The sequence below is a fragment of the Thamnophis sirtalis genome, unplaced genomic scaffold, assembly GCF_051295495.1.
Source record: "Thamnophis sirtalis isolate CommonGarterSnake01/CBP01778 unplaced genomic scaffold, rThaSir2_p1.2 scaffold_7, whole genome shotgun sequence".
Classification (NCBI taxonomy): Eukaryota; Metazoa; Chordata; class Lepidosauria; order Squamata; family Natricidae; genus Thamnophis; species Thamnophis sirtalis.
In genome coordinates, this window is record NW_028261387.1 from 76928241 (window position 1) to 76955586 (window position 27346).

General features: G+C 38.7%; 1 protein-coding gene across 1 annotated transcript; it reads right to left on the reverse strand.

The window, feature by feature from the left end:
* PEDS1 (plasmanylethanolamine desaturase 1) lies at positions 1-27346 on the reverse strand. The gene is made up of 6 exons (XM_014071275.2): positions 26955-27346; positions 16249-16368; positions 4846-4937; positions 2945-3089; positions 2406-2618; positions 1-1148 (listed from the first exon to the last, which is right to left on the reverse strand). Exons 1-6 carry the CDS (start codon positions 27301-27303, stop codon positions 1027-1029), a joined length of 1041 nt encoding a protein of 346 aa, XP_013926750.2. The 5' UTR covers positions 27304-27346; the 3' UTR covers positions 1-1026.

Sequence of the window (27346 nt, forward strand, 5' to 3'; positions counted from 1 at the left end):
TTAACAAATGCAATTAGTATAATTGAACTGCTTTGTTATAAATTATATACATTCAGACCACATTAAAATTGTTATTCCATGTTACACCAAAGAAATAGTAGTTAAGGCTTTATGATATTTACATGAAATGAGCAAGCACCTTAATCACACACACCATTAACTTATTCCTTCTAACATTCAAATTTGACAATGACCAATTCTCTATAGCTATTTTAAACATTTTGGAAGAGGAATCATACTGAATAAAATCAATCACTGAACGCTACATGATCCAATGGAAGTAATTTAAGTCTGACATTTGTGCAGAACACAAATTCTGCTCCACTTCACTTCCATCCCAAACTGCTACCAAGCTAGCTGTAGGCTGATACAGCAAATGGCCTGCTCAAATATCAAGGAATGGAACACTTCTTTATTTTAGGAGACAGTCAGCTTTAAGTAACCCTAATGAACTAGGATGAGACTCCCAAATATTCTGTTGCACGCCACAGGGACAATGTCTTGATATGATAGCAAGATGAAGCAACTGGAAGGATGCACCAAATACCAAGTGCATTAAAGTGATGACAATACCTTTCCCTCCGATTCTCATATAGCAACTTGTTCTTTAAAAACCCAGGAGCTAGCTTGCTTTCCTTGCCATTCCAATATGGCCTTAAATCATTTTCAGAGTGGGAATTCATGTTGATACAACACATTACCGTGCCAATGACAAATGTTACTAGGAAGGTACACTGCCTTCTCCAACTAATGGCTTTGGAGTGTCAAGGATGACAATGTTCAATTATCATCAAATGTGGCTAACAGAAGGTGCTCAGTAACAAACGAGAATAATCCATTTGCATTTTTTCAAGTATTGTTTTGAGGAGTGAGTCTTTTAACTGCAGTCTGTTAGCACTTTTTAAAAAGCTTTGTGCTTTAGTCCGTTATCTTTCTGCAAGTCTTTTAATTTGGCTGATGGCTTTTATTTTTTTCTTTTAAAAAAATTGGCAACAGGTTTTCACGACAGCAGAAGCCTGGCAAGGGTTATTTTATTTTCTGAGCCCATTTCATGTCATCTGCTCTGGGTTTTTCTCCTGTTAGTCCTTCAATGATATTCTCCAGGAATCTCCAAAATCTGAGTTTTTCCAGTGGGTAGTTCAGCCAGCCTAGAAAGATTATAGAAGAGCAGCAATATGTGAGTGTAAATGGGCAAGCAGCATTTTTGGTAACTGAATAGTTTTAAGATAATATTGCATAAAATGAATGTAAGAAATAAAGGTGTCAATTTAACAGAAGATGCAATTTTCAGTTTTATTCACATTACGTGGAATTGTTCTGAAATTATTCCTCTGACTATTGAAACCCATACAAGAGCATTCTAAAGCCATTTAGAATGGCAGAGTTTTAATGGTGAACTTCACACATTAAAATAACCCCTGGTTTATCTAAGGTCTGTTAAACTCGGACTCTGAATGAGTTCAGTCAAACACATCAAGTCACGCTGTTTTGTTTTGGGTTAACATGCGAAAAGCCATCCCTAAGCTATGATTTATAGCTAAGCAGACTGTGCATGCCAGACTTACACCTTTAAGAAACCATGACTTACAATGAATGTTAAACATTGCACTCAAATCTCAATTCTGAACAAACCGTAATTGAGGAGTCAAGGTTGTTAAATATTGAGGTTCTTCAGAAATGTTAGATGAAGCAGTCTTCTCTTCTAAAACAAATCAGGTATCCTTTCCCCTCAGACTCAGACCCATATTTTTAAAGAACACATTTAAAAATAATTATTTCTTTGTTATTTCTATGGCAAAATAAATATACCTCTGAGATATAGCAGTGTTCCAATATCTCAGGGGTTGCCACAAAGAAGAGGGAGTCAAACTATTTTCCAAAGCACCTGAGGGTAGAACAAGAAGCAATGGGTGGAAACTAATCAAGGAGAGAAGCAACTTAGAACTGAGGAGAAATTTCCTGACAGTTAGAACAATTAATCAGTGGAACAGCTTGCCTCCAGAAGTTGTGAATGCCCCAACACTGGAAGTCTTTAAGAAGATGTTGGATAGCCATTTGTCTGAAATGGTATAGGGTTTCCTGCCTAGGCAGCGGGTTGGACTAGAAGATCTCCAAGGTCCCTTCCAACTCTGGTATTGTATTGTATTGTATTGAATGTGAACCAATCTGAAAAGAGCAGTTCAGTTTAATAGGTATAGCCTTCTTTTTAGTCAATTCTTATTTTCCATTATTTATGTTCCCCCGTTTTTCATCTCTGTGTAGCCAGAGCCCAGAGGACGACATGAAACATTTCTTTTCTTCACAACCTGACACAGATCCACCAGTTCATCTGTGTCTTAAAAAGGCTGTTTGGTTAGATAGGAATTTAATTTCTGCCACATAATGAGTTTCACTTCATTTTTTACCTGTAGTAATACAGAAATATGTCTCATGTGGAGACACATGGTGGATCCGGTGGTGTTTCCGTGGCAGGATAATGTGCCAGTCCTGCAGAAAAATTACCCAGCGAGGAAGACCGAAGTAGGTATGAGACCACTTGTGAATCTGGTTGGTCAAGGTTGCAAATACAGACAGGGCGAAGACGTAGCACTCCCAAGGACAGGTTTGGTGTAACGCTTCTAAAATTAAAGAGAATATAGAATTTATTGTACTCTCACTGAACAGCTAAACCGTGTGTTACAATACAACTGCTTCACTCTAATAAAAAACTTTTGCATCAGAAGTAACACTGTACTCCAACTTGTATGACTGACATATAGAACTGTCTACTTTATTCGTTGTTTGCCCTTACACTTTTATTGACTCTATATACAAGGTGAAAAACTTCATTACCCTTTTTTTGGAAATGTGCATAGAATTAACTCTCTTGTCCTCAAAGGCCTGCCCACTACTCTTTAGAAGGCTGTTTCCAGCTTCCTCGTGGATCTGTCAGGCTCCCTCTTACCTGGTGATAAGGAAGCTAATTTGTAGGCCATGTTTGCCAGCGGAACGACTGTCAACATGCAGTTATCGCCATTGGTTTCTATGAAGTCATGCCTGGTGATTGCTGTTGGATCAATGTGGTGTTCTCTGAAAGGTCTAATAAATGCCTGAAAGTAGTAAAAAGCAGAAAGATGAAACTTTAGTGTTTAGCTCACATGAAGTCTTAGCACCTACAGATTTTACTGATCTACTCATGCACATACCTAAATAGATAATTTGGGTTGGCATTTTGCAGGGAAATGTCCAAAAAGATCAAGATGAGAGGGACAGTTAAAGCCCTCACTCTTTGTATGTGACCCCAATGGGGCGTCAGAATTGCCAACTTGACCCCAGCTAGATGTTCCTGATTTGTGGATTAGAGAAGAGCCACCATCTTGTCCTATCAGGATTATGACCACAGACAAGCCAGTGTATATTAAAAAGTTATCTAAAGCAACATAGGAAATTAAAAGCAGCACTGAGGTTTAAGTGAGTGAAATGATTATGTATTAACTGTCACTTTATTGCAAGTACTATTAGCCCAAGTCTGTAATCTTTTTACCTCCTCAGTGAGAGTACCATGCAAACAAATAAATGGAATATTAAAAGCTAGCTATAAAGCATATCCTACAGGCAGTTCCTTTATTTTTCTTATTTATCCATCTGAAACAGAGGTATCAAACTCTATTTCATTGATAGCCGCATCAGGGTTATGTTTGATGGGACGGGTGTGTGTGGCCAGAGTGGGCATGGCCAGCTTGATGTCACTTGTGTTGGGTGGGGGGGGCACCTGTGGTGGGCCGAGTGCTCTGCCAGTGAAAATGGGTTCCTTAGGTCGGGAGCCGGCCTACTGCAACTCTCTGCTAGCGAAAATAGAGCTTGGAGTGGGGGGGAGGGGGCGGCCCTCGCGAGCTCAGTTTTTAGCTGGACTGGCCTCCTGCAACCCCCTGCCAGGGAAAACGGTACTCAGGAGGGTCATACACGGCTCTCCTGAGCTCCGTTTTCGCTGCCAGATACATCACGGGCTGGTCCTTTGCTGTTTTCAGAACAGCCCAGCGGGCCAAATCTAAGCATCCTGTGGGCCGGATCTGGCCCCCAGGCCTTGAGTTTGACACCCCTAATCTAGAATGTTTAATTCAATACTGTATGTACATGAGCTTTAATATATTGCACCAAGTTCATTAAAATTGGAATAGGAGATGTGTGTAGGGGAATGAACTGAAAAATAAGGAACTGGTATTAGTTAAAATTAAGATTAAAATATGTAATATCATAAACAAGTCAGTAGACTGGGAAATACAGCCAAATGTAATCTGCTATTATTCTAAAGTCATAAACTGTAGACAAGTTTAACAATTAAATGAAAAACATTTAAATAAGATGCTTCAATATAAATTAGCATAGTTTAAGCTCACACAACTCGCTGAGGCAAATTGCGGTTTAGTTAGTGACTTAGCATGTTATGCAAAGACAAGCAATGTGGTTTTGTTATGTTGATTCAACCATTACTGATGTACACTTTCTTTTCTTCTCTTTGTGCTTGCATTTCCATCCTTGACTTACAGGTTTGCTCTGACAGTTGAATAAGAGATTAGTTATAAATCATCATGAATCTCCAAGACCGCAGTTTGCTTAACTTTGGTTAACTCAATAAGATGCAATTATCTAGTTCACTACAACATGCTATGTCACAAACTGCAGTTTATGTCAATTATAGTTTAGCACGATTTATCTAGTCTAAGGCACATTATGGTTTAGCACAATATGTGAACTCCATTAGAGAATTTTCATCAACTATTATTTATCTTAAGTATATTGAACTAATAAACTCAACTAGTAAGTTCAACACACACACTCACACACACGAGAAAAAAAAAGTCAGACCTTTCCAACTATTGGCAGATCTACCGAGCCCCAAGTATCTGCTCCCCAGTGCACTAAACCGGATACAAAGTCAGCAGTAATGACTCCTGCAACTTTCAGAGACAAAGGGAGGGAGGGATAGAGAGAAAGGTGAATTATTAGACATTTGGAAAAATGCAAAGATGGTAATTTTTAAAGAATATCAATAAAAGAGAGGTACTATTTTGACAGAAATGTAACAGTTAGTAATAGTGATGCTTTTCCAAAAGAACTCTTATTCTACTTTATTGTCAATGTAAGTAAATACACAGTATACACACAATGAAATTCACATAACCCCCAGAGACCAGGCCCAACACACATTAACAATCCCCAAACACCCACCCACCCACCAAATAATTCCCGCCCCTAAATCACCCAAGCATCCACACAACAGACCAAGTAGTGCTGTCCGATAGCTCATTTAGTTCATTGTTGAGTGCAATTATAGCTCTGGGATAAAAGCTATTCAGAAGACGTGTGGTCCTAGTTTAAATTGTTCTGTATCTTCTGCAAGAAGGCAACAGTCTAAAAAGATTGTAAGTAGGATGGGAAGAGTCTCTGAGAATATTATGCAACTTCCTCAAACAGCAAGATGCGAAGATATCGTCCAGGGCTGGTAGCTGGAGCCCTTTGATATTCTTGGCAGTTTTAATGATTCTCTGTAGAGTTTTTTTGTCCGCTGCAGAGCTGCTCCCATACCATGCAAGAATGCCGTATGTCAGGACACCCTCAACAGTGCTGTGTTAGTAGGACAGAAGTAGATGCTGAGATAGATTTATGTTCTTTAGCATTCTCAGGAAGTACAACCTCTTCTGTGCCTTCAAAATAAACCATTCAAAGAGCTAGCAGCACCTGGACAACCTTATGGGGTATGGTATAGGCTTAGAAGTGTAGCAAGGGTGGGTCTAATCAGTAGTTGTAGGGGAGATCACCAAGGATTACCAGGATAATGAGCTAGACTTAAAAGCTAGAATAATATTTTAGACCACGGGTGTCAAATTTGCGGCCCGCGAGCCAGATGCATCATGTGCTGGCCACCCCAATACTCAGTTTAGTGAAGGGGAAAAAAGTCACGATGTGAGTTTGACACCCCTGTCCTAGAAGATGACAATGCCAAGGCCCTTCTATATTGTCAAGAAAATCATATATCTATAAGGTCCCCAACAATCAAACTAGAATCAAAGAGCAGCTTAATTTTGATCACTATAAACCATGTGCCTTTTCCAAATCCAAATCTAGTCAATTAAAATACTGCAGTTCATTTTGTGCACAATACACAACTAAGCTTTCGGAAGATGTTATTTCCCAACTTCATAACCACTCGTAAGTATAAATAAGTCTTTCCAAAATGCAACACACTTACATGCTTATTTTGCATAGTCCTTACAGTCCTATATATTAAAGTCTCCTCTGAGCTAGGATCTTGGTGACTTCATAGACATGTTGTCATTTTTGTGGCAACAACACTGAACCAATCTCCCATTGCCTTTTTTTAGGATGTTTTTTTTTACTTCTACCTATTGGGGTTCTAGGATGTATTTTGAATTGGTTCATATTTCCTTTACAGACAATGATAAATAACCGGTTTGATCTTGCTAGGAGTGACAGACTTCTGGCAAACAATGCAACAATTTAAAAAAAGATTCATTAAATCAATGGCTAAATAATTTAGGTCTGATTAAAACACACGGTTTGTTAAGAAACCTTACTGTGCAGGAAATAAACCACTGAGCTACTGGGAGGTACTGAAATGTGTTTTTAATTGAATCTGGCCACCCATTATCAAACAAGATGATTAACAATTGCTAGGTTTCTTTCAAGGAGGTTTATCTTAAAAACTTTTAAAAGCACTTATCCTGCCCTTAGTGTTTCTCTTTCCAATGAAAACTTGCAAACATCTTCAAGAACAAAGCCGCACTGTGTTCATTTTGAACTATGCAGCAGTGTTTCACCATCTTGGCAACCTGAAGATGAGTGAACTTTAATTTCCAGAATTCCCCAGATCCATAGCAATGGGTGGATTTTCAAATTTCGCTACTGGGAGAAGATATAATTTCTTGCTTTCACATAATGAATTGTCCATTTAGTTTGGCCCTAATAGATATTAGGATTATAAAGGCTCTAGATTTTTTTTCTCATTTTCAGAAATGAAAAAAATCCAAGCATGGCATTTGAACAAAATTTTCTCTTCCATACTTAACTGGAACATAGGAAAAATGATTATTCCCCAGTTAGCAAAACTTCAGATCAGGGAAAAGGGCAGGGAGATAAGAGGCTACTTATAGCTAGGTGAAACATTTACTTTAACTATTTGCAGAAATGAATAACACAAGCTGGACTGTTTTCTTATAAAGTCCAGCAGACCGGGTTAACTCCCCCCTCCCATTTAAGGGGGCCACTGCATCTAAAAGCAGACCTTGTGAACCAAACTTTATAGGTCCTCTGATCCCCATCAAAACAAGGGGATGCACAAATACAAATCTATACAAAATAATTTCCTTGCAGAATTGCACCAGAAAGTAAGATGTCTAAATATTGAATTTTTTTCTCAACCTAAAATGATTCTTGAAGGACAAAGCACAGAATAGTTTTGAATGCATTGAGTAAAAGTAAAAAATGAAGTCTAAACGTGGGTTCCAAAATCAGGATTGACTTGGAAAAGAAGTCATATGACATTGGTTGCAAATATGATTTTATTAGGGCAGACTTTTTCTCCCCGCCTATAATGCCAAATGCTTCTTTTATTATTAGATTATGATTTACGGTTTCACGTGTCCCTATTTGTCGATGCCTTGCATGTAGGTAGGTGATGTAAAAATGGAAAGAGATTACAAAATCTTGGCATCCACTCTAATAAGCTTTCGGCAGAGCAGTTCAGATAACTATGAAATCCTGCAATCAGATGTGAGCAAACGTGAACCAACAAGAGTCAACAGAACCCGGAATGCAATTGTGATACAATTCGGCTAGGTCAGAGTCATACTCTCACCAATTAGTTCTGGGAACTATACCTGAAGTATAGGGCTCTAGATTCATGCTTCCTGCTAACACTGGTGGAAATGTTTAAATGCTAAGTTAGAAAACATTCCAGAAGTATGCCAAAGCTACCATCAATCTTTGAAGGGAGACGGGAAAATAAAGTTGGAGATCCCTGGAGCTATAGTCCAATTTATATCGGCAGCACTTGGCTGAGAAAGGTTGCACCCAAAACTGGAAATAGACAGGTTTAGGTTACAGAACTGGAAATGCTATCAGCTATGTTATCAGGCAGTAGCTAAGTCAGGAATGAGGCCACCAGAGTCATAAAAACCTAGCAGGGGACAAAGTTACAGGAACATACCTTGTTCTAAACAAGGCACCTCCTGCTTTCTAAATCCTCTTCCAGATTAAGCCTCTGCTTTTAGTCTCGCCTGCTTGGAACGTGTTGCAACATCATGGGTCTCTAGGCAATCTACCTTCAGAGCAGCACATGCTAAATTCTGAAGATGTCACAAATGCTTCACCTTTGCTCTGGAGGGACAGAAAGAAATGGAGTTCTTTGAGTACTGATCTGGCATGGCACATCAGAAAGCATCTAGGTATCAAAGTATCTGCAGTCTTCTCAAAAGTTAATGCTTGAAATTTGACCAAGTCCTCAACTTACAACCACAATTGAGCCCAAAATTTAATTTGTGGAGGGAGACATTTGTTAAGTGAATGTTGCCTCATTTTATGACCTCTCTTGCCTCAGCTGTTAAGTGAGTCGCTGCAGTTGATGAGTTAGTAGCCTGGTTGTTAAGTGAACCTGGCTTCCCCATTGACTTTGCTTGTCGGAAGGTCGCAAAAGGTGATCACATGATCTTGGGGCACAGCAACGGTCATAAATATGAACCAGTTGCCAAGCATCTGAATTTTGATGATATGATCATGGGGACACTGGAGAAAAGTCATAACTGAAAAACGGTCTTAGGTCACTTTTTTCAGTGCTGTTGTAACTCTGAATGGTCACTAAACAAACTGTTGTAAGTCAAGGACTACCTGCATCAACCCTACATCTTTTTACAATAAAAAAATCCAATCTATCAAGATTTCTAGAAGAGTTATCACCAGCTTTCACCCTTACCTCCATCATTCTTCTACTGTGTAAGTCCTCTGCCAAAACTCCTGACAGACTCTCATTTATGCTAGAAAAAGAATATGAATGGGAGGCAGTTTCTCCCACGGATGCTTTCCCTCTCCAAGGATTTGCATTTCCTAGCTGTCCGCTATTCTTGCATGAGTCAAAAAGAAATGGAGACACATGCCAAGATGAGCCCTGAATGAGAGTCACAAGGCCTATTTGGAAGCAAATACTCCCCAAGCACTTATTGTATGGGGCAAAATAAATCAGAATCTGAGATATGACTGTGTACTGATGATGATGATGTAAGTGATATGATGCAACTTTTTATAAAAGGTGAAAATATATATTCTACTGTGTAGAATATCGGAAACCACTTCTTTTTTCTTTTTCTTTTCCATTTTTCTTCCAACTCGTTTCCTTTCTTGCACTTTTTGCTTTTTCTTTGATTTCTTTCATTTTCTTTCGACTTCTTACTGTGTATTTACTTTATGTTAGTTTTTATTTTCTTGTTTAGAATTTTTTCAGTAAAAATTATGTGGAAAAAGAACCAAATATTCCCATGAAGATCAGCACAGGATTCTCATTTCCTTTTCTGTAACGCAATATACTTTTAAAGAAGATAGAATATTCTTTGTCAATATATTCATACAGAGCCACCAACCATGGTGATGCATTTAATGTTGCGTACAAATAAGGAGCTTGACTTTCCCAGGGTTGCGTTATGAGAATATTCCATAAAAGTTCTAGAGCCTCCTGGAATTAACATTCCAGGATTCATATCAAACAGTAGCGCACTGCATGCTAGTATCCCAACCTGGTCACCTCCAGATGTGCTAAGATCAAAACTCACCTATGCTGCCTCGGAATTTACACAAGTACAATTCAAAGCAGATGTTCAGCCTTTGCTCAGCTCTCTGAATGAGTTCCACAAAGGAACATTTCACGCTTCACACAAACTCTCAAACTTTTAAAGTTTTCATAGAACATCAGTCCAAAATTCAGTTCTAAGAGAGCTTGATTTAAGCTGCAGAACAGAAAGGAAAGCCTTGAGGAATATTATAAGCAAACCCAGAGTGGGGGGGGGGGGAGAGCTTTGACCCATAAAATATTTTGGATTTCAACCCTGGTAATAACCAACATTATAGGCCATCAACACCATCTGGAGGCCCACATATTCCCCATGCTGATGTTATCCTCTTGCAGAGTTTATTCAAAACTTTCCTAATCTGATGCCCTCCAAATACATTGGGATAAGAATTCTGAAAATCTATTTGAAAAGCTGGGAAAGCTATGCTTAACACAGCATTGTTTGGGAAGTGTGGAGAATGATTTCTCAGCCTTCTGGAAGTGACCAGGTTGGGGAGAACTGCTATGGAGAGGCAACAAAGCCATGAAAAGCTGTAGCACTGGAACAAAAGAAACTGAACAGATATTGCACTGTTGGAAACTGTACATTAGAAATCAATAGTCCAGAGTTAACCTTACTATGCCGTGACAGCAGGAATTTGTAACATTGTATAAGCATGAAAGATTTCATCCTATTTTGCCTTTAAGTGTTGCTAGAAAATTGTCTGGCAATTTATCATTTTATAAAAATTGATTCCATGGCTCTTACTGTACTAGGCACAGATTCAGTAGAATAGCTAAAATATATGCCCCACTTGAGTTGAAGACTTCGTAATTGAGTGCATGAAGACTTTAATTATATATTTTCTCAAAATCAATGAAGTATTGAAAATAAATGCAGATATAACATTTTATTATAAGAACCGGAACACACAAACCTATCAATTGATCTCTTCCTTAAACTATGGCTCCTCTGAAGCATTTACAATTTATCAATTACTTGTACAAGGAAAATATAATTCTGCCATTGCAATGTCTACTACTGCATCAGGTGTTTAAGTCAATAGATAATCTTAGCTTCTAGGAACAGGATGAAAAGGGACAATGAAAAGGAAATACCTAGAGGTTCTTACTCTTTTGGTATAATGTAGTCGAAAATTAGGGAATTCAAAAAACAGTGCAGAAGTAGCAATAGCAATAGCAGTTAGACTTATATACCGCTTCATAGGGCTTTCAGCCCTCTCTAAGCGGTTTACAGAGTCAGCATATCGCCCCCACAGTCTGGGTCCTCATTTCACCCACCTCGGAAGGATGGAAGGCTGAGTCAACCTTGAGCTGGTGAGATTAGAACCACTGAACTGCAGATAACAGTCAGCTGAAATGGCCTGCAGTACTGCACCCTAACCACTGCGCCACCTCGGCTCTTCTACAGTGCCAGGTCCACCATCTTGCCCTGGCCTCCTGCCGTTGTGCTGAGGAGGGAGGTGGACGGAGACGGCGTGTTTGGGATTTTTCTGCTTCTGCTCAGGGATTAGGGAAGGGAACTGTCTTCAGAGGCAGGACAGATTCCCTCCCAGCTGCTTTTCATCAGGTACGGGGGGCTTGGATTGGGAAACCAGAAGAATTACTTTGTGCTTTGTGTGGGGACTTCAGTTTCCACCTGGCTTCATCCAATTTCTCTCGGTAAAAGTTATTTTCATTCAGCTCAATGGATTCAAGAGTTTGAGGGGACACACTGGGGCAGGTCTGACATAGAGGCAGTCCACAATTGAGACCAAAAGATACGGTATCTCACAGAAGTGAGTACACCCCCTCACAGTTTGTAAATATTTAAGTATATCTGAAGAAATGACACTTGGTTGCAATGTAAAGTAGTGGGTATACAGCTTGAATTACAGTGTAAATGTACTGTCCCCTCAAAATAACGCAACACACAGCAATTAATGTCTGAACCCCTGGCAACAAAAGTGAGTACACCCCTAAGTGATAATATCCAAATGGGGACCAAGTAGCTGTTTTCCCTCCCTGGTGTCCTGTGACTCGTTAGTGTTACAAGGTCTCAGGTGTGAAGGGGGAGCAGGTGTGTTAAATTTAGTGTTATCACTCTCATTCTCTTATTCTGGTCACTGGAAGTTCAATATGGCACCTCATGGCAATGAACTCTCTGAGGATCTGAAAAAAACGAATTGTTGCTCTACATAAAAAATTATACTTAAAACATTTACAAAATGTGAGTGGGCGTACTCACTCCTTTGAGATACTGTATGTTGCTAAATGAGACATTTATTAAATGAATTTTGCCCCATTTTACAACCTTTTTTTGCCACAGTTGTTTAGCGAATCACTGCAGTTGTTAAGTTAGTAATACAGTTGTTAAGTGAATCTGGCTTCCCCATTGACTTTGCTTGTCAGAAGGTTACAAACAATGATCACAAAACCATGGGACCTTGCAACCTTCACGAGTCAGTTGACGAGGGTCTGAATTCTGATCATGTAACCATGTGGGGATGCTACAATGGTCATAAGTGCGAAAAATGGTCGGAAGTGACTTTTTCAGCGCCGTGGTAACTTCGAACAGTTGTTAAATGAACTATTGTGAGTCTACAACTACCTGTACTGCACACTGAGTTTCAGCACAGTTTAATAGTGTGGGTGAATGAACTTGCATCAAGTTACTAATAAAATGAATAGTTTATTGAGCCCCCAGGAGTGAGAAATTAAATGAATTTGAGGTGAGGAACAGCCCATCTCAGGAGCTTGGCATTTGCTCAGCAGGCAGGTGCATTTTTACTACAATTTCATTTCAATAAAGCCTTTGAAATGCAAGTGGTGGCTTCTTTGAAGTTGTTAATTTTTGCCATTTTATTACAACTATGGTAGATGAGGATAGTTTCTCTTTCTTAATTTTAAATCTGGCTAATTCTAGCTAACAAAGTTTTTCAGTTTTTCCATTAATATATCTATTCCCCCCCAAGGGATTTTCAACCACTAAAACCAAAACCTCTACAAATGCTCTGAAGTTAAATATCTCCCTTTTCTCTTTTACCCAGTACGTTTTTCATCTTGTCTTACATTTCTTGTAAGAACTTCCAAAGTCAAAATGAACAACGGTGTAAAAGTGGGAAATCTTGTCTCGTTCCTTTTTGTACTTCATAAGGTTTGAGCAATTCACCATTGACCATTATTTGTCCTGTTTTTGAAATCTCCCTCCCTCCCATGTGAAGAAATACAGATAAAATTAAAACATTAGCAAAAGTATGAGAATGGAAGATCAAAATGAGCTGATGCAAAAACCTGATTGTCAAACTGAGAAAAAAATAAAATATCTGTGTCCATATACAATATAACCTTTACGTTATTTCATAACACTTGTAGAATGAAATTAAGAAAGATTTATTAAATTGGGGCATGTTGCAACTAACGTTGTGTCAGGATTCCAAGTAACACCTCCAATGAAAGAAGACTCTGAGGCTTGAAGTTCCTCGAAAGTCCCATTTTATTAGACTTGTCATATTGACACATCTGAGAAAACCAGAATCTGAAAGCTCCCAGGTTTTCCCCATGCAAGTGAAAGTTTAAGTTCCTGCCCAGCACCCACATGTCCATCACATGGTCCAATCAGGCACCGTCCCAACTGGAGATGCCTCCTAGTTATGCCACAACAGGTGCAGGGCAAGATGTCCTTGACTCTCTGAGAAAGGAATGTTATTTTGACTATATATCGCCCATACTCCATATAACCCCTCCGTCTCTTTTCCTACAGCATTGAATGTGGCAGGGCGGAAGGCCCAATGCAAAAGATGGCTTCCAGGCCTGTCATGTTGTTTGATATATATACTTTTCTAACAAAGATGAATATATTACCTAGAATGATGTCTCCATTTCGAACCATTTCAGTTTTGAAAACTGATGCACATTTTAAATAATGGCAAAAAGATTAACCAGATTTGTATAGCAGGGTAAGAACCCAAGGATTAAATATAAAACTCCCAGGATGCAAAAGAAAGAGAAGGGTCAGGACAGCCTAATCTTAAACTGTACTTTTCAAGCCTGTTGTCTGATTTGGATGAAGCAATGAGTTCTGTTTGAGAAATAATAGAAGGTCAGAACTGGAAATCCTAACTTGATGTTTGGAACGACATGGGTTTAATTAAAATGAAGTCAAGAAAACAATTGACTGCAGAAGCATATAATTTTAAATTGTTTTCATATGCAGTGTAAGGAAAGGTTCAATATGAATAAAAAACAATTAGAATTGAAAAATATAAAACGGAATTGGAATTGGAATAATGTACAAATGAGGAATAGGTAATAGCAAAATGTATAAACTTTTGTTAAGATTTGGAAAAAAAAGAACAGGTTAAAGATAGCATGACAAAAATGCCTCCTAATTTGGATATAAAATAGAGATGAATACCAGACATATTGTGGGTAATGGCTATTAAATTCAAACTGTGTTGTAATTTAAGAGAAAGTTTAAGATAAAATTTCTATAAAATAATATATCATTGGTAAATGATAGCAAGAAAACTATCAAAAACATATAAAGGTATTTCAAAGCAATGTTGGAAACATGAAAAGCATGAGAGTGATATTGTATCATGCATGATAGAATTGTGAGAAAGCTAAAATATGCTGGGTATAAATTCACATAATGATACAAAGGATTTTAAGGATTACAATTGCTCTGAAACTAGAATTCTTCTTACTGAGACTTATGGATAATGAATTTGAAAAGATTCGTGGTAAATTAATACCCTGTGTAGTATCTGCACAAAGATTATTTTATGTACAACAATGGAAAAATAATGAAATTCCCACGGTACATGAATAAATTATGAAAATGTTAGAATCTTTAAAAATGGAAAACTGATCTGTTTGTTCGAACTTGTTTTTTGAAAAAGCAGCAAAAGGTTATATGGACTTTTTGCTGAAAGAAAAAGAAAAAGTCAATTAATGACTGAATGAAAAGGGGGAAAGAGTTGGAAAATACCTACAAAGGGAAAAGGGACAATAAGAATGTAATTATCTGTTAAACAGAAGCTCAGATATAATCTGTACATTTCTTAAATTTGGTCTTTTCGTTTTTCCTTTTCTGTTTTTTTTCCTCTATAAGAAAAATGTCAGTATATATTTAAAACAGTAATTTCTCTTTCCTGCTTCCCACACTATACTAGCAGCTATTCACATTTTAAAACTATGCATGTTTAATTTAGTAATAATGTGTACTTCTGAGCAATTAAGTAATTTATAAATCCTTTAACATGTGACTTCCAAAACTCGTCTCAACAAAAATTCTCTTTTTATTCTTTATGTTTGAGGTAGACAGAGAATAGGACAATCTAAAGAACCACTTTAAGCCAGACAAGACCAGATACCAAGTGCTGCGCCTAGGTGACTTGATTTGAGATGGACTGCACATATATAAGCAAATGATTTGCCATAGACCTGAGCTGGTGTGACATTTCTCTGAAAGTAAATATTCCATCTTGGACGACAACATCATAATCAATAGTTTGATCAGATAGAACAGAAACAAGGTAATGATAAACCAGGTCTGTAAAGCGTTCAGATACAGAAGTTTTATATTTTAATATAAAGCAAGTTAATTTTTTTCATATTTCCTTGTTCAACTTATTCAACTCTAAAATAGTTAAAATAAAGTTAAATAAAAATCAGATCACAGATTAAACTTTTTAAAACTTGCATATCCTTCTGAGGACTACTCTTGACTTTGGCAAATTATAACTTGGAAGAAGCTTCCGGTCAATTTTAAAACAAACTATATAATCTTTGTTCTTCAATTGTGCTGTTTCTATAGTACAAAGCTCTTAGTTGGAGCAAATCTAGATCTGCTTGCCTAGGTCTGTGAAACAACCCATTTGTTTTTGCCTTAATTTCAGGCAAAAGAGAAAGGCACTTTCAATCCATTCAAAAGGAAAAAAATAATGCACTTTAAGTAACTAATAGACTTCAGATCCCAACTAACATACAAACATCTATGAATGGCTGCCAGCGATTGTAAGATATTTAAAAAGTTTAGTAAATTACTCAGAAGATATTATTGGAGGGTATGGAATAAATACTGTATATTAGACAAACAAATTTTCATCTTCCATTTTTCATTTCTTTATGTAGGACAACACACGTAGTTTTAATGCGTCATTTCTCCTAGAAATACTCTGGGGGCAAAATTCAACGTCCTGGATCATATTGCTTTTACATTATGTTTTTAGCTATCATGCCTTTTCTAATTAGGGCACTTCTGATTAAGTTTTTATTCATTTTTACCCTGCCGCTTGTGTCAAGAGACAGGAAACAACATAAATGCAAGCACAATTCAGAATATAAACTGATGAAAGAATCACATAGAGATAAGCATAGAGATTACTCTCCAAATATAGCAACCTGCAGAAAAACTAATGCGTACTTACATATACCAACAATAATTGAGAAGGCGTGCTCCAGTCTCAGGCAAAAGAGAAGTCTGTAGCAGTTGAAAGACATCAAGGAGAAACATAAAATGACACTAATCCATTCTTGCAGCCTTTTCCCTGTTTAAAAAAAAAAGGTAATTTAAAGCATGGTGCTTTTTGCTCTGCTCTTATTAGAATAGCAACATATTAACCAACACTTAATATGAAAGAGAGTAACAGATAACAGGTAGTCCCCAATACAAGCCATGAGGATTGCTAAGGGAGGCAGCAAGACCACAATCACTTTGCTTATTCACCTTTGTCTCCTCGATGGTTACATGGCTTAGGCCTGCAGAGCTCTTCCAAAGGTAAGTATGTGATAGGTGAGAGGGGCTGGGAAGGTGTGGGACCCAAGGGCTGGGGACCAGGTCCAAGAACCCATGGATCGTGGGGAGCCTGTGAAGAGGGCAGGTAGGGAAGATAGGATAGGCGGGGGGGGGGGGGGGGGCTATCGGTACTGCAGTGACTGCAACTTTGAAACTGGATAATATGTAGCTTTTGGGGGAATCTGTCATAAGGTCTACTGGTTGCTAAATGACCAGTCATACATCAAGGATTACCTGTACACTATTTCCTTTGCTGGCCTAAAACATTTACCACTGATTGCTTAAAAAGGGATGAGCGAAACTTCACCCTAATTTCTGGTAGGAGCTGGCAGGCACTTTTTCGTGTAGGTGGCTGCCATTAAGATTTGTAGATGGTAGATAAAATTTGTCTTCTTAGTATTTTATTTCTGAAAACGCCCATTTTAGATTTATATGAATATTTTATTGTGTGTCCATATTTGAAATGTTGTACTTGGCACATTGTGTTTTACTTGAATAGTTCAAAAATACCAATTTTTTTTTAAAAAGTTGGGTTAATGAAATGGAGGAATTATCTCACCTCTTGCATCAGTTTGGCTTCTATGTGATCAAAACATTTTATCAAGCACTCCCATAATTCTGAATTTTCCTTATATAAGTGGCAAGGAAACTATAAAAAGACAACTCCAGCAAGCATAAATGCTAGCCTTATCCCAGGGAGAGGTACACACAGTTCTTCTGTCTATATCCAGCAGTATGTTGACTATGTTGTCTCAAATGGAAAAGGAAATACAAAAATTGTGGGTTTGTGGAAGCAGGTTGTGGAACCCACATAGCTCTCGTATGTAGGACAAAGCATAGATTATTAGCTTGACAATATGTTTTTTTTAAGTATATGTGAAATTATTATTATTCTAATTCAGTATTCATGACATCAAAGTTAACATTCTGCAGAGAAGCAATCGCACCCCAAACAGAAGACTTTAAATGTTAAAGTCCACAAGGAACAATTAAGATGTTCAAAACATCAGGGCACTTACATTTTACCTCCCAAAGGAAACTATGTTCAATCTCCTTGTGAAAGTATTGGTAACCCTGCCATTTCAAGTCAAAACTAGTTCTGTACATATTAAGCAAGCAATGATTAAACTATAATTTACTGAATAAATCAACAGGACTTGCATAACACACTGTCATAAATCATGATTTAAAATGCACAATGAACACAGTCATATATCATCGTAAACCAGAATCAATTAAATCATTTACATCTTAATATGAAACCAAAGTTTCAGAATTGTTTATATCTAAGAATGAGGGAAGAATGAAGTTAACTGGAAAGTGCCTAGATTAACATACTTCATAACTAGTAACATTATTTGATTTTTTGTTAGCAAATTGTGGAAATGCAGCCACTGGTGTACGCAACCCACTGCTTATGACTTAGCACACTTTTTATACACCAGCAGTTGTGAATATAGCTAATAAAACTGTGGCCCATTTTGTGTGAATCTAGTTAATGGGTTCTTGTAGCACCCCTGTTAAAAGAGAAAAACAATCAGAAATGTGATAAATTTCCTATTTCTAATTGCCATGGATGACACTTTTCAAACAGGTCAGGATTACATTATTATAATCTGTTTAGTTTGTTCAGATATCACATGGACCAGTTAAGTACATCTTAAGATATCTCAAAGCTGAAAAAATACCAGGTCAAGCAAGGAGGCTTGTATGAGTTCTTTTGTAAATAAAAATTGAAATGCATTGAAATATTAACACTTCAGGACTTAAGCTCTTCTCATAAACAACTTCAACTCTTCATTCATATATAAATTATTCAAATAGATGCATTTAAGCATCAGCTATTGGGTAGCTGGATATGATGTTATTAGTTGTTTATTGCTTTGGCCTTCAGATCAAAGAAGTCAACAAGCAAGCCTTAACTCCCAACCACAGATAAAAGAACATTCTGACATATTAATACTTGTAAGCTACCGTATTTTTCGGAGTATAAGACACACCTCCCCCCCCTAAAGAGTGTGGAAATGTTGGTGCGTCTTATACACCGAATACAGCCATTTTTACCTCCCGAAGCCCCGCCCCACATCCCATTTTTGCAAAAAGTGGGCCATTTTCCACAAAAACTGAGGCTTTTTTGCCTTCCCTCAGCCCCCAGCAGCCCTCTGCAGGCTTCAGCAGGGCTGGGGCAAGGCAAAAACAGGGGCGTTTTTACCTTCCTCCAGCCCTACTGAAGCCTGGATAGTGCTGCTGGGGTTGTGGGAAGGCAAAAACTTTTTTTTTCTTACCTCTTAGAAATCTTGATGTGTCTTATACACCGGTGCGTCTTATAGTCTGAAAAATACAGTAAGTTACTATAGTAATCAATGACCATCTAGGAAGTTTTGCCGAAAAAAGCAACAGTAGTTTGTAACTACAAAAAGTTGCAATCTCCTTGGCCTTGAAGGATTTAGTTCATTGGCAGTATGTCAAATACATTCACAATTATCCTGTGATGAAAGACAGAGGGTTTTTCCCCCCACTGATACAATATGAAAAAAATGATTATAGTTGCTACTTTACCAGCATTACTGCCAAGTCCCTACACAAAAAAATGTTTTTGAACATGTATCCAAAATAACTTTTCATCCTGACAAATTAAAAATCAAGGCCACTTTTCATCAATTCAAGTTATATGGAGCCAATTGAACCCAATTAGATTAATGCATTCTGAGTAAAAAATGGCAAATTAGAGATGTCCCAAGGAACAGAGATGACACCGTGGCCAGAACAGACCAGCGATGAGCCTGGTGTAATGGAACCATTGTTCGAAGTAAAAGGAGGAATACAAAGTAGATTTTTTTTCTCTTTTTATGACCCTTTAATTCCTTTATTTGGGGTGGAGTCGGGCGACTGAATGGAGCTGAATGTTTACTGGATGGATGCCTTGCCTGACACCTACTCAGAGTTTGCAGCAGATATTTTGTCATTGTGCACTGATAAACATTTGTACACTGCCTAGGATTGAACCCTCAACCTTCCAAGTGGGAGGCCAGTGCCTTAACCTCTCAGCCACCACACATCTCTACAAAGCTGATTTATTTGGTGAGGATTAAAGTAAAATGTATCTTTATATCTTTATAAAATTCTGGAAATCCTTCACTTTTTGCCAGCATATGCATAAAAGTATTAATGGTTCATGGATTTGTGAATGTATATGGGGTGGATTCCGGGATGAATTGATCCACATATTTAACCTTTTGGGGTAGAGAAATATTAAGTTTGTTTGTACTTGTGACTAAGTTCAGAACTCACTTCTTTAGCTATTGCTTTTTTCCCCTTTTCCCTTCATCTTTTTTCCTTTGCATTTTCCTTACTTTTTTCTATTCTTTCCCCTTCTGATTTCAGTTTGTACTATATGTTATTATTGTAAAAATTCTTAATAAAAATAATCTTTTTTATTTAAAATTAAAATCATTCAGGAGAGTGACACATAAAAAGAAATATGGAAGCACATTTACTGTAAATCTACTTGGGATATATATACCAGTGCACCAAATATTTTTTTCATCCATAAATGAGGCAAAATTTTAGCAAGATTATACAGGTTGCAAGGACAACAGGTACAACTGACACAATTCCGATAGCAGGGGTAGGAGATAAAGAGAAGTTAGAAAACCTATTTATTTATTTAATTTAGTAGCTTTATTACTTTTAAATGACTCAAGTGGCAATACATCTAATACAGTACTCTTCCTTCTTTCTGTTTTCCCCACAATTAGAGCCCTGTCAGGTAGGCTGAACTGAGAAAGAGTGACTGGCCCAAGGTCACCCAGCTGACTTAATGCCTTAAGGTGGGACTAGAACTCACGCTCTTCTGATTTCTAACCTAGTGCCTTAATCACTGGACCTTTTAATTAAAACTGTCTGCTTAATAAAATGGTAATTATAGGCCCAACACAGTCCAAAGAAACTCCTGACCTTGTGGGCACTTTTAATTTATGTTAAGCAAATAAACAACAAACAACTGTTTATGTTGTTTATATTTGTTGTTATGGATTGCACCAGTGAGGCTAAAACCAATTTCATTGTATTTATTTTGTACAGGGACAATAAAGAAGATGCTATACTATACTTCCTGCATAAATGACAAATTAAATAGCATTTTGGGGGTAATTAGAAATTGCCAATCTATTACAATGCTTTTACATTATCGATGATGAGATCATACTTTGGAAGTTGTATGGATTTTCTAAAGGGATTCTGTTAAAAATAAGAAACAGTAGAGAAGGCAGCAGTTATATTGATCGAGAGGCTAGAAACAGTGTTTCTCAATCTTAATCATTTTAAGATATGAGGCCTACAATTTCCAGAATTCCCCAGCCAACAGGAGAATAATGATGTAGAACAGTGTTGGCAAACCTTTTTGGCACTGAGTGCTGAAATGGGAGTGGGCGCAGGTGTGCCAGAAACCAGAAGAGCAGCCGCCCGGTGTGCATGCACGTGCCTGGGGGCTGCTCTTCCAGTTTCCAGCACGTGCATGCACAGCAGCCAGCTGGTGTTCGTGCACACATGTGCCCCAGAAACCAAAAGAGCAGTCGCCCAGTGCGCATGCACATGCCAGGAAGATGATTTTCTGGTTTCTGACATGCACACCGGCCAGCTGGTCTTTGCACGCACATGCGTGCCAGAACCTGGAAGGCCAGCTGGCCAACGCGCACATGCACTCCGGGTGGATGCTCTTTTGCTTTCTGGCATTCCTGAGCACGCGAAGACTAGCTGGCTGGCGCATTGGAACATGGAAGAGCAACAGGCGAAGGCTCGCATGTCCGGAGAAATGGCTCTGTGTGCCACTTTCAGCAGGCGTGCCATAGGTTGGCCATCACAGATTTAGAACTAAGTTTTGCATGTGGAAAGATTACATTTTGGATTCAAATATTTTAAAAATACAAATAAAGTAGGACATGACAAAGGGATACAGAATGATATATGGCATGGGGAAAGCAAGTCAATATTTTCTCTTTGGAATTCCTGGTGCCGAGTTTGGTTGTTTCCTTGCAGACATTTCATTACCTAATTGGTGGGAGTGTTGTTTTCTTCATGATAATCAAAAAGCTAAAAAAGAAAACAAAAGGATCACAACACCTTCCCTTCAACAATCAACTCCCAAACAGGGACTACTAACACCAGACCAACAATCAAGGAATAAACAATATCCCAGTGAAAGAACTATCACCTCAGACAAACAATCAAACAGTAAAAGTTTAATCAAGGAACTACCAAGAAGAAAACAACACTCCCATCAATACTGATATAACAAGCCACTGTATATAAACAGAGAGGAAACCCAACTCCCTTCTAGCACTGAAAATATTACCTAGTTGTGTAATGAAACATTTGCAAGAAAACAACCAAGGAAAGAGAGCACCAATATTAGTACCAATATTTCTCTTTCACACTATGATGTTAGAACTTGGACACAGCCAATGAAGCTAAGAGTGAGGCTTACAGTTTAGAGCTGTTAAAATAAAATATATTTCAAACCTCCCAAAATGTCCCACTGCCAATGATTGCTTCACACATCTGTCTTTGGATCTGCAAGAGGCCAAGCAGTAATAAGAGGAGATTTGACACGTGATCATTGTTATGTGAAGCCTTAAGTAAGAGAACAAAAACTCTTTGTATAAAAAACAAAAATGTTCCAGTGGATATTTTTAACAAAGCAGTTTAATGAATCCTCAATCAAACGTAAAATATGTTACTTTTTTAATCAGAGCTGTTTGTGGAGCAATCAAAAACACCAGACATGCCACTGTAGCTTCTCGACCTAGTACCTTGTGTATCTGTTAAGACTATCACTCCTATAATCTTAAATACTGGGACAATGTTGGATTATGGAATTGAGTTTTAAACTTTTTAAGAATGTCAAATTGATATGAATGGCTATGTAAAGAGTTAAGTATGTGATTCTGCTTTAAACATGCTTATTCCAAAGCATACTTTATGACTGGGCAGCTCTGCAATATTTTATGACTAGCCACGTGGCCAATACATCAAACAGCTTCTCTGGTGTTTCTGAATTGAATAAAGTTCAAGTAGATAAGGTTATCTTATATACTGAAATTAAATTCAAAATTGAACTTGCTTCTTAGACACTGAACATTTTACCAGATAAGACAAGCAACTGATAGTCAGATTAAATCAAGCAGTTCAGCTGACATGTATAAGCCTTGTTCATTGGTACCTAGGATGACTGGGGTGTTACCTTTCAAAGCAGAGAGAAAGAATGACTCAAAAATCACTTACGCACAAATGCACACCCTTGAGACTGTAGCTACAAAAGGAAACACATGCCATATCCTGAATGAAGGAGGCAGCCAACATTTTTATACTATTAGGTGTCAGATGAAGAGTCAAATGAAAAGACTTAAGGTCTAAGGGCCCTATTTTACAATCCATTATTACAGTACTTGTAGTACAAGATTCATAATGCTTGCTTGCAAGACTCATAATCCTTTCCCATCCACCAATCTGATCTTTGTTTTTGGCTTTCTATTTCTAAACCCTGTACAGAACAGAAAAGGTTATATCTTAAGTTTTTTAGATTTCTATATTACATGCCTGCCAAACCTTCATTATCTTAAAATGTTTATTCAAGCCCTTGAAAAGGATAAAATGAAGACATCAACCTTTGAATGGATCTAAGCAGGATTTTGAGCATGCACGTTTATTATTATTATTAGCCCACTATATATTATGCCACTTATTGATAGCTCCCCAAAAGGTTATTTTTTTCTGACCCAGTTATATAATCTGAACCAAGGATAACTCTGGACAATGTCACCTCAGAAATTTACCCTGCTTCTACTTTAGCCTTCTTCAAACAGGTCCTTAAAACCTGGCACTTATCCCAGACACTGAGTTAGATTGGATGTATGACTCCTTGTGGAAATGATGCATGATTGAGATGTTGGTTTTATTCTTTTAGCGAGTTTATTATTTTTTCCTTTATTGTTGTTGCTACTTTATTTTTAATATTGTCTGCTACTTAGAGTTGCTGTGGAGTTGGATGACCTAGATTTTCTGTATCTCAATTTCAACTACTGCTTTATGTAGACTGACCCTATTGAGGATTGTAATTCAAAACATCTGGAGGACACTCACTCCAATTAAAGATCATGCATTAATTTTTTTTTATCACAACTATCTCCTAGGTTCCTCACATCAACTCTGTGGGGTGGGCTGGGCTGGGCAAAATTGACCGGCACAAAGTCACCTAGTTGGATTTCATGTCTGAAGTACCACTAGAACCTAATTACAGCTGCACATTAAACTGGCTAATTAAACTGGCTCTGAAACTGATAAGAATTTTCCAAAACAATCAACACTCAGGTTTATGAGAAAAAGTCAGGTGCAATGATTATGGTCAGATTATTTATCAAATTGCATGTATAGTCCACTTAAGAGAGTAGAGCTGTCAATGTCCAGATAAATAAAACATTTTATTCATTTATTCATAATTTTTTTAGACACCACACTAGGAACTTAGGAAAATGCTCTGATTCTATTGCTTTGCAGTCTTTAAAAAAGGCAACCCGGTTGTTATATTCATAATACTTAAAATCAAGGATTTAAAAAGACAAGAAGGCCATACTGACAACGAAAGCTGGACTAAAAATATTTTAGTTTGTACCAAGTGATGAGCAGTTACACACACACACAAACACACACACACACACGTGTATACATACATACATACATACATATATCCCAAACACATACAGCCAAAAGGCCTTTCTTTAATTTTAAGCTCTGTTTGATCACATCCCCAATCTATTTATTTCACTCCCTCCACTGCCTTCTTGTTTCAACAAGGAAATGATTAAGATTGTTGTGCTGACAGAGAGAATTCTAAACAAGTAATTTTTCAGAAGGAAGACTACCCACGTGCCACTGATTTGCTCATGCTAAACCGATACCAAATATGTATTATGTACTTTATATAACCCAGAAGGACTATATAAATGAGCCAGTTGGCCTAATGGTTAAAGGTGCTGGTTTAAAACAAGAGAGTGGCATAAAAATAGTTCAGTGATTTTGAGCTATTTTCTCTCAACCTTTAGAAAGAAGACACCAGCAAATCACTTTTAAAATTTTATCTATCTATCCACAGTCATCAGGAGTCAAAATAGTAATAAATAAAATTCCACAGTACACAGCAGAGATTACAGTATCAATTTCTGCCACAATCATTAAGAAAAAGTTTTTTGGGACAGGAGAAAGAAGAAAAATATATTTTATTTATGTAAGAGTCCCTCCCCCTTTTCACTCATCATGTCTGTTTCTTGTAGACTGTCTGGACAAGTCCTTGTAGTTTGCTTGGCAAGGTTTTTCGGAAGCGGTTTGCCACTGTTTGCTTTCTATGCCTGAACAAGATTAACCCAAGGTCACCCAGCTGGCTTTGTGCCTAAGGTGGGGCTAGAACTCACGATCTCCTGGTTTCTAGCCTGATGCCTTAGCTGCTCGCCAAAAGAGAAATGGTTGAGTTACTCAATTAACCTTGAAAGACGTACTGTACAATGCAAAGGCTAGAGTTGAATAAAAGTTGCGTACAATTTGAATATAAATACATATCATTTGAATATAAATGGCATAAAGTCTGAATACAATTTGCAGCCTTCTGTAACCAACAAAAGCTGTTAGAAATAAAGCTAATACTCTACAATAGGGGTATGAAGCTCACGGCCCATTCATCATGCACTGGCCACTCCCACCCCCAGTTTAACAAGGGGAGGGAAAGTTGCAATACATTATGTGACAACAATGTGTGAGTTTCACACCCTTGCTCCACAAACTACAATGCCCTGGATTTTGGACAAACCTTCAGAGAATCAACAAACAAAACCAGAAGACAACCAGAGTTGTCTTCCATGACAACTATCTCATAACATGTCCTGGTTTGCACAAGGCCATGATTTCCAAATAAACCCCAACTGATGACAACCTAAGACGATCATAAGAGGATATGACAAAGTAGTGTTTGCTTTTCCATTAGCAAATGCATGAATCCATAGTACATGGATTAGCATGGCTATTTTGCTAGAAAAGTCATTTTGCCAGTGTGAGCATCTACACTACTGATCCTACTGCTTTTTCTTAGAGTGAAAACTTTATTAAGGAGTTTTTGATTCCTAGTCAAATCATGAACTTTTCTTGACAACAACATGAAGGCGGACTTTCACTTCAATCTTGTGGTATGTTTTTGACTACTCCTTTGACATTTCCCACAATTTCTATTCCATGTAGTAACAGTGCCCAACCAGTGGTGGGTTCTTGATCCCGTCGCAACCGGTATGCTGCAACGGGCCCGGACGTCCATCACGTGCATGCACACTCCGCGTGCATGCACACCCACTGCCCGTGACACTCCAGCTGCTCGGTGGAGTGTTGCACAGGCGCCGTATGCTCCGTGCGCAAATGGCCCAGTTGGGTCAAATACAGGTAAGGAAGGCGAGCGGGCCCAGAACGATACCTGGTGCTCCCAGCAGGCACTGGTATGCCCGTACTGGGGCTTACAGGCTGTAACCCACCACTGGGCCCAACCCTACCTAATGTTGCACTTAATACATTCATAAGGGAAAAACCTAGGGTGCATTAAGCATACCTCTAAATAGGGAGCTGAAAACAACCAAGCTCCTCCAAGTATTTTAATATGAGTTTTCTGATTTTATAAGGACAACCTCAGGTGCACACCCCTTACTGACTACAAAAAAAAGCAATACTATCTGTACATCTTTAAACCAAGTATCTGAACAAACGGGTTAAAACAAGAAGACACCAACGGTAGATGAGGCCCAGATCTTATTTTATGTCCCATGCCTTCTTCTGCCTCTTTTAAGACTGGATTCAGTGCTCAGCCCACCCACGGCCGTAGAAAGCTTGCAGCTAACTAAGGCAGCCTTACCCGAAATAAAAAGATCCCACTCTTCAGATTTACTAAATCTGATCCAGAAACGTGGAAGGGGGGGGGAGGATCCTAATCTATCCGCCATCAGCTACTCACTTTTTTTTAAAGCATGGGAAGAAGCCAACCTGCCCGTCCCACCGGCTTTAAATCCCTAACCCCAACTTGCAGGTTCAGACGGACGGCGAGAAGGCTCGTTCCGATGACCTGCCCGGGGCAACGTGCTATCAAAGGAGCCGTTCAAGTGCGCAATAATCCCGTGGAGAGGCAGAGAAGGATGAGCGAGATAGACGAACCGAGCCACTTTCGTTACAATCCGGCATCACAATCAGGGCCCGCCGGGGACGGCCGAGAGACCCTTTGAAAGTCTCCCCACGAAATCCCGCACCCCTTCTTACCGGGAGAATAGAGTTCAGCCAGCTCCCGGGCTCCCGCGTGCTGCGCTCCCCACCGGGGACAGGAGTCTTCGGCAGCTGCTATTGCTTCTTCTTCTTCCAGGGCAGTTGACGCAGCGGCCTCCGCCTCGGACGACGCCCTGGCCGGTTCGGAGCCGGCTCCAGTCGTCCGGAGCGGGGCGCACTCGGGCATAGTTCCGGCGCGGCCTCGCTCCCCTTCTTCGTCGGGCGGCTCTCGGGGAGCAACCTCCCCCTGGAGCTCCGACCCGGCCGCTCGCGCCCCAAGGCCAGGGGAGCCGCCTACCGCCCGCCCGCAGGGCAGGGACGAGGAGGGCGGCGGCGAGAGCAACATCGCGATGCAACTCGCCCCGCGGCCAGCCAGCCGGCACTCGCCC

What these genes read in the sequence shown, in the direction of transcription:
- PEDS1 (XM_014071275.2), bottom strand. Translation starts at nt 27,303, where the DNA reads ATGTTGCTCTCGCCGCCGCCCTCCTCGTCCCTGCCCTGCGGGCGGGCG. An exon ending in GGCTGAACTCTATTCTCCCG is followed by an intron (nt 16,369 to 26,954) that starts GTAAGAAGGGGT and finishes TTTTTTAAACAG; the next exon opens with GGAAAAGGCTGCAAGAATGG. An exon ending in ATTAGCTTCCTTATCACCAG is followed by an intron (nt 2,619 to 2,944) that starts GTAAGAGGGAGC and finishes CTTTAATTTTAG; the next exon opens with AAGCGTTACACCAAACCTGT.